Source organism: Solenopsis invicta, chromosome 1, assembly GCF_016802725.1.
Source record: "Solenopsis invicta isolate M01_SB chromosome 1, UNIL_Sinv_3.0, whole genome shotgun sequence".
Taxonomy (NCBI): Eukaryota; Metazoa; Arthropoda; class Insecta; order Hymenoptera; family Formicidae; genus Solenopsis; species Solenopsis invicta.
Genome location: NC_052664.1, coordinates 12808528 through 12820575, shown reverse-complemented (window position 1 = coordinate 12820575; position 12048 = coordinate 12808528). Strand labels below are relative to the sequence as shown.

Genomic DNA, 12048 nt, shown 5'->3' with positions numbered 1-12048 from the left:
CAGCCTCATTCATCACAACTTTATTTTAAATGGTATTATTAATAAAAACAAATTGCATTGTCTTTAAATTAATGTTTTTAAAATTGATTTCTAAGAAACTCAAATCAGGCATTGCTAAAATAAGTTTTTTAGTAAAAAAGCTCACTAAAAAAAAATTAATATTTTCTCACCATGTAAAGGACAGTTTTTATTCTTTTTTATTCTTAATACGTTCGTAAATATAAATATGTAAACATATGTATAAATATGTGTCTTTCGCAATTATTTAATGATAAATAAAAAACATAGAGTGACAGAAAATGATTGTAATTCTAGTTTGACTGTTTGTCATTGTATTGTGTGATATCCATAAAATATCGATGCACAGTAAATCCAACAAATTTATTAAGATTGGTTCATTAAAAGTGAATCTGAGCATCGGTCTTCTTTGCGCCACTGTGAACACACGTTACTTTCAGAACCGTGGCAGATCGTATAACGATGTAACTCACTCGGGATTTTGCTGCGTACAAAAAATATTCTTACGAACTAGGTATGACCTATGTACAGTCTACATACTAATTCGTCGAATGATTGTTGCGGATGTGCGTGCGGATTCTGTACAATTCATATTCTCTCATATTTTCATCTCTTTTTCTCTCTCTCTTTCACTCTTTCTCTCTTACCCTCTCTCTCTCTCTCTCTTTCTCTGTAGCATGAGCGACAAAAAAAGATCACAACTTGTGCATACTTATATAGTCGAAAGCTTGACACATAAAAAAGATTGTTAATATCCAGGAAAGGAATCCAAAAAAACTTATACAATGTGAAATATTTTTTGTATTTTATTTATTTATAAAAAGTTCTTTACGCTCATTTTGTACTTCACGAATGTTTTTATCAACATCTGCAGCTTTTGCAATGCAATCAATATGTCTTGGCACGTAATCTTTTATAACGAAAAGTAATTTTCTAAAAATATAATGCTTACAGATTTTTTTATGTCAAGTCCCCAATGTACGTGTGTTAAGTATTGGATTTAGATTGCATCCCAACTTGAAGTAATACTGCTTTCAACGTCGACATGACTCCATTATAGGAACTTAATAGAAATTGCACATATATTAATTTAATTAATGTATATAATTAAAAATAAAATGAAAGTAATAATCTTATACTTAATTTGAAAGTCGCAAAAATAAAATGACTTTCTGAAAACAAGTATTACGACTATTTTCGGTCGCACTAAATGACTGATGATTTTGTTGATGTATATACAAAACGTATAAAAGTGAGATTATGATAAAAGAGTGATATTTCCTGTTAGCTTTTCTCTAATTGCGAAAATATCTAGAATATTTTCATTATTATATTATTAGATTAAAGTATAAACGATTTAAGTTTTCGAAAGTCACTGAATCAAGTCATTTAAATCAGTCACTAGAACATTTTTATTTTTATCTATTAATCTTTTCGCGTTGTAAATCTTGATATTCATATATCAATGACAAAGAAACGAAATTGTAACGATCGTACGTAAAAAATAACACAAATATTTGAGTAAAAAATAGTGCAGAAAAAAAGCAATTGTTTGTTACAAATTTTATATCTGAATGAAAATCGAATTATTATAAATAACAGCTGAATGAATAAAAAAAAGTATTAAAAAAAGAACATACGTTGAATGACTTTAAAATAATAAAGTGGTTTATTTTGTGTTTATTTTGGAAATGCTGTGCGTTGTACGTCTGAACGAACTTTCTTTTAAAAAAGAATATTGATTTCATTGAGCTAGTGATAGGTCGAATCATATTAAATTTATTTCTTTAAATTTTTGTGTTTTAAAAAATGTGACTATCTATTCTTGAATTGACATAAGAAGTAGATCATATCACACCTCGAAGTCAACAGACGAGATTAAAAATAAGTGTTTCGATTCAATTTTTAAAAATTTGTCGTCTTTTAAAATAAAATTTATATTGAATATAATTGTGAAGTAAACTTTACTCCACGTGAATATAAAGAAATAAAAAATCGTACAAAATTATACGAATTATGCTACTTAAAAAATATAATTATTCGTATACATTTCTTTCATTTGCTAGAATTGTATCGTTAGTGTCTTTGGAGCACGCAGTACACATATAGTTATGTACAATGCAAAAAATACGTGTATAAAGCTACTCATTTACGATGAATTAAACCCTTAAGTAAGATTACAAATCCAAAATTTTACTATTCGATGTTAATAATCAATAACATTGTTATCGCGCTCAGTATCAGTATCAAATTACTGATTCATTGATTTTTATGTATTTTAAAAGAGATTCTGTTGTTAAGGGATTAAAAATCGAACCTATAGTGTACATACATTAAAAAAGATGGTTAAATACTTTGCAGCTTTTCTACGACTTTTCGATAAAGCGGTGGTCAAATACGGCAGTCCAAGGATCAGGATTATAGGAATGGTAGTAAAGCGAAGAAAAAAAATTAAAACAACAAAATAAATATATGTATTGTTATTTTCAACATACGCCACATGCTGATCGCATTGTAGATTAAGCAAAACAGAGAAAAGAAAATATATAAGTATATTTAACGATACACGTCGACAATCTCCGCGGTTCCGCCGCCGACCATTTAAGGTTGAACAATAGCCATTAAATAAAAGGCAAAATAGAGAAATAAAAAAAAAACCAAATCAAAAAAAAGATCAAGAATAAACGCAAAGCGGCATTACACGCGGCGACAGAAGGCGAATACCATCGAGTACGTAACACTCAGGTCGTATGTATACACATCCGTGTATACTCTGTATATTCTACATCTATACAGAGATGTATACACACAAGAAAAACATACATTTAATGCCCGAACACAAATGCACGTCCATACGTGCCACGTACAGATGCGCGAATGCAAAAAATTGCTAATGTGCACGTAATTACAGCAATAAGTCTCGATAGTCTGTTCGCATTCACGATTGCTCTTCACGATTGTCGATGGTTAAATCGATCTAATTAAAAGAGTGGGATTAATCACGCCTTTAGAATCATTTCAATGATGTTCGTAACTTTTAAGTTACATAGATGTTGGTAATATCCATTTGAAATAATAATTTGTCTCATGTAAACTACAACATAGTTATTGATAAAATATTTTAATTATTTGAGAGTAAACATGAGTTAGTAATAGTATAAAAATATTATTCTTAAAATTTATGGCTTGATAAATTATTCTTTACATGTTTAAGTACTTTTTGCAATTGTTTAAGTACTGAATACTGTACCATTTGCAACAATTGAAGCAATAGTATTTAACATGTTGAGTACTTGGCACAAATATTTGATATATTGATAGAATTTCGATTCCCCATATATTCCGTATATTATTTTCATATAAATATTCATTTCTGCTGTCAACTTTTCGATTTCGATTAACCATGAACAATTTAATAATAAACAAATTACTAACCTTGATTAATTTTGTTATTATTTCTTTGTCTGCAAGATTAAATGTGACTTCACCAAAATTTTATTTATATAACCGACACTCAACATATTAAAATCAAGAGCAAAAGCACATTTAAGTGGACTTTCATCATCTAAATAACTCTGATAGTGGCGCGTTCCCATCTTTTAACAAAAAAAGATATACATTTTACATCAGAGGAGAGAAACGCGGTGGACGAACAAATTAAAAAAAAAAGAACAAAAAATCGATGTAGCATATAAGAAAACAAAAATAAAGAAGCACGATATTGTTAACGACGCAAATACGATATACTCAACAGTATAACAGTAATCTTACGAGGTAATAGCTCAAACATTTAAAAACAAAAACATATTCTATCAACAGATTTAGATTACGATTGTAAAAATCGTGTAATAATAATTCGGATAGATGTACCATTGAATTATTAGTCGAATAGGATCACCAAATTGATCGGCTTGTATGCGAAAGAGAAAAAGTAAAGAAAACTTATTAATATGGCGCAAAATCAATTAAGCATTGTTTATAACATTAATAGGATTAACAATATAAAACTAAATATTATCTAGTTAAATAAGAACAAAAAAAAATTTGTAATACACAAAATATCTGTCGATTCATTTCTGTTTCTTTAAGATATCAAAATCTCTGTATTTATATTTCTTATATAAAAAATGATAGTATTTTGCATGATTTGTCACTAACATTTGCATTTTGATAAATAGTGAAAAAAATTTTTAATGTTACATTTCACTTTTATCAACTAATTAGTATCTAATGTTTGAATGATTAATATAAGAAACAGACACAAAAAATAAGTCATTTATCTCATAATGACTTAAATAAATACATTATCCCATACTATTATAATGTATTATAACTTTATAACCGTCTCAACAAGTGATCCTTATTTGACCTGTTTAATGAGGTACGTAATTCGTTTTTACAGCAAATGAAATCATTCTTCGTATACTATCGTTCTGTAAAAACAAAGATAAAAATACTTAATAATTTTGACTTAAACGTGATAGTCTGCCATTGCAGCACTAAATTAGCGAGCGATCGATATTAGCAACAGTAAGAGATGATAATCGCGATCGCTATCGCGCGCAAAGTGCTGGTAATAATACATATAAAAATAACAGAAGTAATAGTCATAATAGTAATAATAAATGCCAACGATGGTATTACCATCATTGGCAGGAGTACTAATAATATAAGCATATAATACTAGTAATAAAATAATGATCGTATAATGATAATAGTATTAATAATTCTTATAATAGTAATCAAATTAGAACAACAGATATAACTAGTAAAGATAAACATAGCAATAATAATAGCCATAATAAACATAGCACTAACAACAGTGTCAACGCACGTGCTGAAGAACAATAATGAAAATGACACGAACATAGAAGCGATTTTTCAATCATTAAATGATATTTGTGACTAGGCTCTATTTGTATAAACGCACAAGACTAATGTGCACGCGTGCTCATTTCCTATTGTTAGTTAATCGATTTAATCGCTGTAGATCAGTGTTAATCATCCACATATAACTTAAGTGTTGAACGTCAAACCTATTCCTTTATAAAATTTGTAATAGTCTACGTATAATTCTAAAATTATATCTGATAATCATTTGTGTGCATACCAGAAAAGCTATTTTGAAGCTTTATCTAATTTTTCCGTCTGTTTCTAATGTTGTCTTTGGAAAGTTTCGACTTTGTAATTTATAGTCGCAAAAAATTTGCTTGAAATTCAAACTTAAATTGATTTAAAAGATGACCAAATAATTTTTTCATTTTTAGCATGTACATAAGAATAAAATATTCCGATATAATTAAATCTACTCTATGCTTCTAAGCACACATAATTTAGTAATAAGAATGTTGATCTTGTTATTTATCATTACATATGAGGCAATAATATAAGTATTTTATACGTAAATAGCGCATACTCATGCGTAGACATTTAACACTGGCCTGGATTAGTCGTTAGTGTTGCGTAAGTACATCAATTAATTAAAGACACATCTTTGGTAATTCGTATGGAGCACGACGTTATCTACTCAAAGAGACAATCGCAAATGTAGGGTAACATTGTCCGTTTGCATATATTTTAATGTAATGACGCGGTGCTCCGTTTATTTGGTCTGACGCACGTGTGCATGTTAATGTTGCCGATGACAAAACAAAGTTACGTACACTTAATCGTAAATGACAATAATAAAATATATAATGTGACATTACAAATGTTACTATTTTTAAGAATATCTCGAAAAATCTACAATAATAAATCTGAATCCACTTAAAACTCGAATAATGTAAATGTCATGTAAATGTCTATACTATTTTTTTATTGCACTCTCAAGACAGAATTAACACTGTCTATTTTATGTAAAATATCCTCAAAAAAATGTAAAACATTATAATTATTTTTTTTTAAATAACGAAAATATTTACTGCCATTCAATAACTGAGTGCACGCAAACTTGTTTTATTTAACATAGACAAGACTATGCGAGAAAAAAAAACAAATCAAAGGATATATGTTTTATCGAAACTGAAAGTGTGGATTGCGACTATCAAAAATGACATGACAATAGTAAGTGAAAGTTGCGCAAGATTCTATTGTTTGAGTAATACGATGGGCAAACTTCGAGAAATGTGATTTTTAATGATTTCAAAATCATGGAAAATAGAAAATGTATTGAGACAATATTTCCAATACTCGTGCGTTTAACACATAAAAAATAAAAAATAAAAAATAAAGATATACCTAAAAAGATAAAGATCTAAAAGTCTGAGAGGTAAATACGTTTTTTTTTTAGATATTTTTAAGTAGTTTCTGAATTTCTTTCTTGTTTTAAATGTGTTTCCTATAAAGTAATTAAACAACTAATATTTCATGAACGTTATTATTTTAATATTTCTAAATAATTTTATAAAGGGATTAGGATTCACTCAAAGTTTAAAACACACTTTTTTTAAGATTTGTTATAATTTTTTTAAAGAAACTTGTTTTGAAAAGTATCAAATTATTATAATAAATTTGTTTATTAATACTTTTTTCATCATCATATATGTAAGATGTAAGATCCAAATAAGTAGAAAGTAATAACTGCAAAGTATGAATTATATATGAGAGAAGAAATCTATTTTGTATTAATTTAGATTCTATAAAATGATAAATGTTAAGTGACGTAATCTAATTATGCGCGATCGATTTTTAAAAATGTCTCACATTTTCATATTAAATTAACGATGAAGGCATTTTTATATTCAGACTAGAGTACTTAAAATGACATCGTTTAATCACTAACCCTGTATATCCTTGCATCTTGATTTGTTTCGTTCGAATACAATCGTCGCACAGCTTCGTCCAATACAACCAATTTTCGCGACATTCATCCGGATGAAGATATTTATATTAATTATGTTTATTTTATCATGTAATTTCAGAAATATTCCATTCTAAATTCAATCATTTATCTTATTTGTACTTGAAAGTAAGACATATAAATCCATTTTAATCAAAGTCAATTGCATTAGCTGCAACGTAAATATTGATAAATTTATATCTCCATAAATTATAACACGAACTGCAATCATAAATCATTTTAGAAATAACGCAAAATCTTACGTTTCTTATACTTTAGACATGTTTTTGTTTGTTGATTTAATTATCCAAAATTTTAACAAGTCGGTTCATGATCGACAAAAATTGTGAAAAATTAAAACATTTTTCCGTTCCAATAAACAAATTCATGTTCAATGTCAAGAATGAATTATTCCAAAATATCTTGTGTATTGATGCAAGCCTACTCGAGTAAATCTCTTTTTTCTGATTGCGAAATTGTTTCGCAATTATTATAGTAATCTCTTTTTTCATTTTCATATATCGCTTCGATGAAATTTTTGGCTCATTTAATTGATCCAGACAACCTATCCGATCGGTCCCATACCTAATTCTTGTAAAGATCTATCCTTAATTGCATAAAGTGCAATTCATGAATTCGACGAAGAAAACGATGCAAGTGTGCGGTCGGGAAACTCGTCTGATATTAAAATTCGTTAAAAATTTGTCGCATCTCACGTACTTGTCTACATTCGCGAAGTGTCTTTGATGGTGATACAGAACTGGATGCACGAATGTGTTACGCCTGATGTGCTATTCCTGAGCGAGTCCGGCCCAGTTTCAGTTTGGGACCACGGTCCCCTGGTACGATGCAATCTTATCACAAAGAGAGTCATTACTACAAAATGTCTCTTATATTCGTATCTTCGCTATCTATCGGTTGTGTTTTTTTCTTTTGCTTAATTCTTTGTATCCGTTTCGTTTTTGGTATATTTGCATGATTTACGCCTAAGAATCGCACGCGCATCGGTTCCGCACGATGTTCATTGTTCGTCCTTTCGCGTTTCCCTTTCCAGCCTCCGTCTCTCCTCATGCACACATATTTCGTCTACACGCCCAAATTTGCCGCGATACACACGTATGCGTATGTATATTTATGTATATAAATAGGCGCTGCGAGGCATTGACAGCGATCCCGATAGTAGAGCCGATAAAAATAGTTCTCAGTCGTTAATTCGATTTATGAACATGTATGTATAACTATGTATATGTATAGTTATGTATAAGAAAAATTTCTTGCACAGCTCGCGCCGCGTGTTCCTCGCTTGTCCCTTCGTCCTCTTTCAACCGTGAGAGACGTGGAGCGTCATCGCCTACCGTTAGTCAACCACGAGAATCCTCGTCGCGCTCTCAAACACACGCACGTACCATACACACGTACACATATATGCGTATGTACATATATGCATAATATATTTATATATCTGTATATACACAGAGGGGAAAGATTGGACAGACAGTTAACATAGCGCGTTAGCTTCGTTCGAGGAGCCCAGGTCGGTCGCCGGTGCATCGTCCTCCTTTCCGTCCCACTTTCTCGGCCTTCCTCATCATGCTCCTCCTGCACTTTCTCGGTCACGACTTTTCGCTCGCCCAGCAGTGTCGTGAATTCTCTTGCATGTCCGAGGATTTGTCCGGTGTTTTATATGTGCGGCTGCGATCGAGAGGACGAGCGACCACTCGAAAATCGACGAGGCGATCCTCTCGGTGCGATCGCGAAGTATGAATGACGTCGCGACTTGGTGGATGGGCGATATGGATGCGCGAAAAGTTGAAGGGATGAGATGAAGAGATAGAGAAGAGGTTGACAAGGCGGAGGATCTTACGGCAGAAGTGAGAGCGTGTGGGCGGGTGTTGTTCTTTGTACAGGCACCGACAGACACAGATAGACTGATCGAGAGACTGACCGGGGAATCGTGACTGATCGATTGACCGGTCGAGCGAACGACCGATACCGATTTGACTGACTGAGACTGACATGGCACGGCGACTCCGATCGAGAGTACACGGTCACAACGTCACAGGCCACCTGCTGGCACACAAACAAACACACGGACATGTTAGTCACCACCACACACCAGATATGAAGATTCATTCCTGGGTAAACGCGCGCGATGACGGTTTTTCTGAGGCCCCGCGAAGATCTACCGTGCCGAATAATTGTTTCTGCTAATTCGCATTTCAGATACTAACAGATAACGTCATTACAAAATTTTAATTTGTTTATCTGTTATTATCTGTGAACAAAATGAACTAGTGGCACGGTATGATCAGTGAAGAAAAAAACTTTACGGAATACATTGCACAGAAGATCAAGTTATAACTTCATTATCTTCTACGTTGATGATTAAAAAACAAGAATCAACAAAACAACTTCGAGAAATCGCTTTATTGAAATAGATTAACGTTTCAATAAAATAATATCTCGAAAGCTGCATGACTGGTCTCAAGAGAACAGCGCACACAAAAAACGGAAAGACGATCATCAAGATACATTAAAGAGTCAATCGTTTGCGGGGCCTCTAAACCGATGGCACCGTGCGTCGTGTACGCAGGTACTTTGCCGAGTCGTCTTTTTTAAACACGAGCAACGAGCGTCCACTTTATTCAGCTTGACAGACAGTCACAAGGAAAAAGAAACAAAGTGTTCGACAGCGCATCTGTGAAAACTCGTTGCTAATGCAACGCAATCGATGAAGTTCGCCAATAGTTTCTAGTTTTAGAGTACAGATAACAATTGCAACAGTCCTTTATTTGCATGATATCTTCTATAACAGTTTTACATTTAAAAACTATTATAGATTGTACTAAGCCAAAAAGTAACGACGAAGTAAAATAATGACGAGTGGAACATTCATTTGAATGTGAAACAGGGTTTCTTATTTTAACAGAAACACAATTGGCTCGCTCACCGCTTGCGACGATCGGTTGCACATTTCTCCCTCCCTTCCCCTCCCTCCCCCTCCCTCCCTCCCCCTCCCCAAAAATCACATAGCAATGTTAGTATTACTAACTAATAAAGCGTCTTAGCGTGATTAACCATAGAAAACTTAGTGATATTATCACGTGAGAACGTATCGAATTCTGTGCGTCTCGAACAATAAACGAAAGAGATACACGCGGTATAACAGCTGCTGACATAATTACAATGAGTGTGATAGATCTTTGTGTTTATATCGCTCGTATCTGTCGGTTCAACCAGCTTAAACTACTGCGGTTATTAATATAAAGAACAAGATAGAGAAATTAAAAGATAGAAAGAGATAAATTACAAAAAAAATACAGAAAGAAAAAACAGAGATAAAAGTCAAATCGTCAAAAATGATTACGAGATACGGACTCGAGCTGCGTGAAAATTCAAAGCGAACTAGTCTTACCCTCCTAAGGGAAAAGCTACGTTGTTAGTGAACTTCACGTACGTAATTTCACTTTGTGCAACAGTAAGTTAGCACAGAAAGCTTTACTGGCAGCCTTTGCAACGAAATGTAGTTTGATTGCATCATCCGGGAACGTGCCGCCAGGCTTGCACCTTCGAGATTCGAAGAGACGAACATATTTTCGAGACCGTGCGATAAGTATGGGCGGATATTACGGGTGAATATTTGAAAGACCCGTATTACATATCACTGCGCATTTAGCGATGAACGTGGCTATTCGATTCCCATCGTGCGCTTATATTACGTGTGTTCTTCGTACTAGATAAATTGAATCCAGAAGTGAATGAGCACGTTTAACGCTAAATGCGCGCCACTAAGCCCTATGAACATAATTTAAATTCGATTATGAACTTAACCCGCAAATCGAGATAAATTTAAACTCGAAAAATCTTTTATGTCTCGTATAAACCCAAGTCTTTAGAAACACTAGAGCCATTTTGAAAGTTGATAATCGATTGTATTTTTTGTGAAGTCGATTTAAGAGATTCAAAATGAATAGATGTATCACAATCACATCATGAAGCCTTTACATGCAAATTTCTTTATCTCTTACGAAAGCATAATAAAGTATTCGCATATCTCTTGCATGCAAAATCCCTTGTTTTTCACGAGAATGTATAAACAATACTAAACACATATATAAATGATTTTTAAAATTTGACGCGTAAAAGCGCTATCGACACAAAAAAATAGCTCATTTTATTCTTAAAAAAAAATTATTGTGCATGTTTATAATTAATCTTGATTAATTATATCTCATCGGACTCTTTAAATCTGAATGAGCTTTAAAAATACCGGTCATAGTCTCTGAAACCGATCATAAGGTACAAAATCAAGTGGTCCAAATAATAATGAGCTAATACTGATTCGATAATCCTATCCTGTCTCTCCCATTGAAATTAGTGAAATGGATTATCGAGAAAAAGCAGGATTTCTATATTTAACTCGGCACTGGAAGAGTTAACAGATATAATACGATATAATGAACGCGACGTGGCACGGACGTGAATAAAATAGACAGACTGTTGGATTAAAAATGTACTGAATGTGTTCACACATGGGTGGACCGGCAGGTAGAAGAGAGAAGACAGTTCGGCGGGACAGTTCGCACAAGCGACACGTTAAAAGAATAAATTACGTTCCTGCACCTCGGAAGAAAAGTCAGTCCGACGGAGACAAGAGAGTCTTCTGGATTATCACAGCCTCGTTTCGATAGGACGGCGAAGGTGTCGAGCGGCGACGTCTCCTCTTCGGCGTCCGAGAACGCTCGACCGTAGCCGGTTAACTCGCTACCTTCGTGGAAAATACTGCTTGACTAGAGAGTATCGTGGAATACTGCCACCTAATACTTTCGTTTCTCTACCTAGACCTATCGCTAAACGCGATTCCACTGCGGAATAATCATCAACCATCGCGGTTGTTAATTAAATGCGCGAGCGTCGTCCCGTCTAAGAACGCCGTCGGGCCAAGGTGTCCGAGAAGTCCTTGGTATCTACCTACGAACGTTCTGTGACGTCAGCTAGTACGGCTTGGAGGCGTCCTTGGACCGTTTCAACTGGACCTTTAGTCGTTTCATGCCAATCTGGAAACCGTGCATTGTTTGGATCGCCGCTTGCGCACTCGATGCATTGTCGTACGACACGAAACCTGAAACAATGTTACAAAATGCCGAATATATTCGTTAGCTGTATTTCATGAATTCCGTATTGTGTCGTAT

At 33.3% G+C, this 12048-nt stretch overlaps 1 protein-coding gene across 24 annotated transcripts in view; it reads right to left on the bottom strand.

The window, feature by feature from the left end:
• Window positions 1-811: 811 nt before the first annotated feature.
• Window positions 812-12048, bottom strand: part of LOC105193379 (CUGBP Elav-like family member 2) — a 688840-nt gene continuing 677603 nt past the window's right edge. For 18 of the 24 annotated variants that reach the window (XM_039450395.1, XM_039450424.1, XM_026134913.2 and 15 more), the window contains one exon: window positions 812-11978. In XM_039450395.1, the coding sequence (XP_039306329.1) occupies window positions 11851-11978 (128 nt within the window). In that variant the 3' untranslated portion in view covers window positions 812-11850. The remainder of the gene's footprint in view (window positions 11979-12048) is intronic. The other 6 variants (XR_005574991.1, XR_005574990.1, XM_026134914.2 and 3 more) reach the window with 6 other exon arrangements.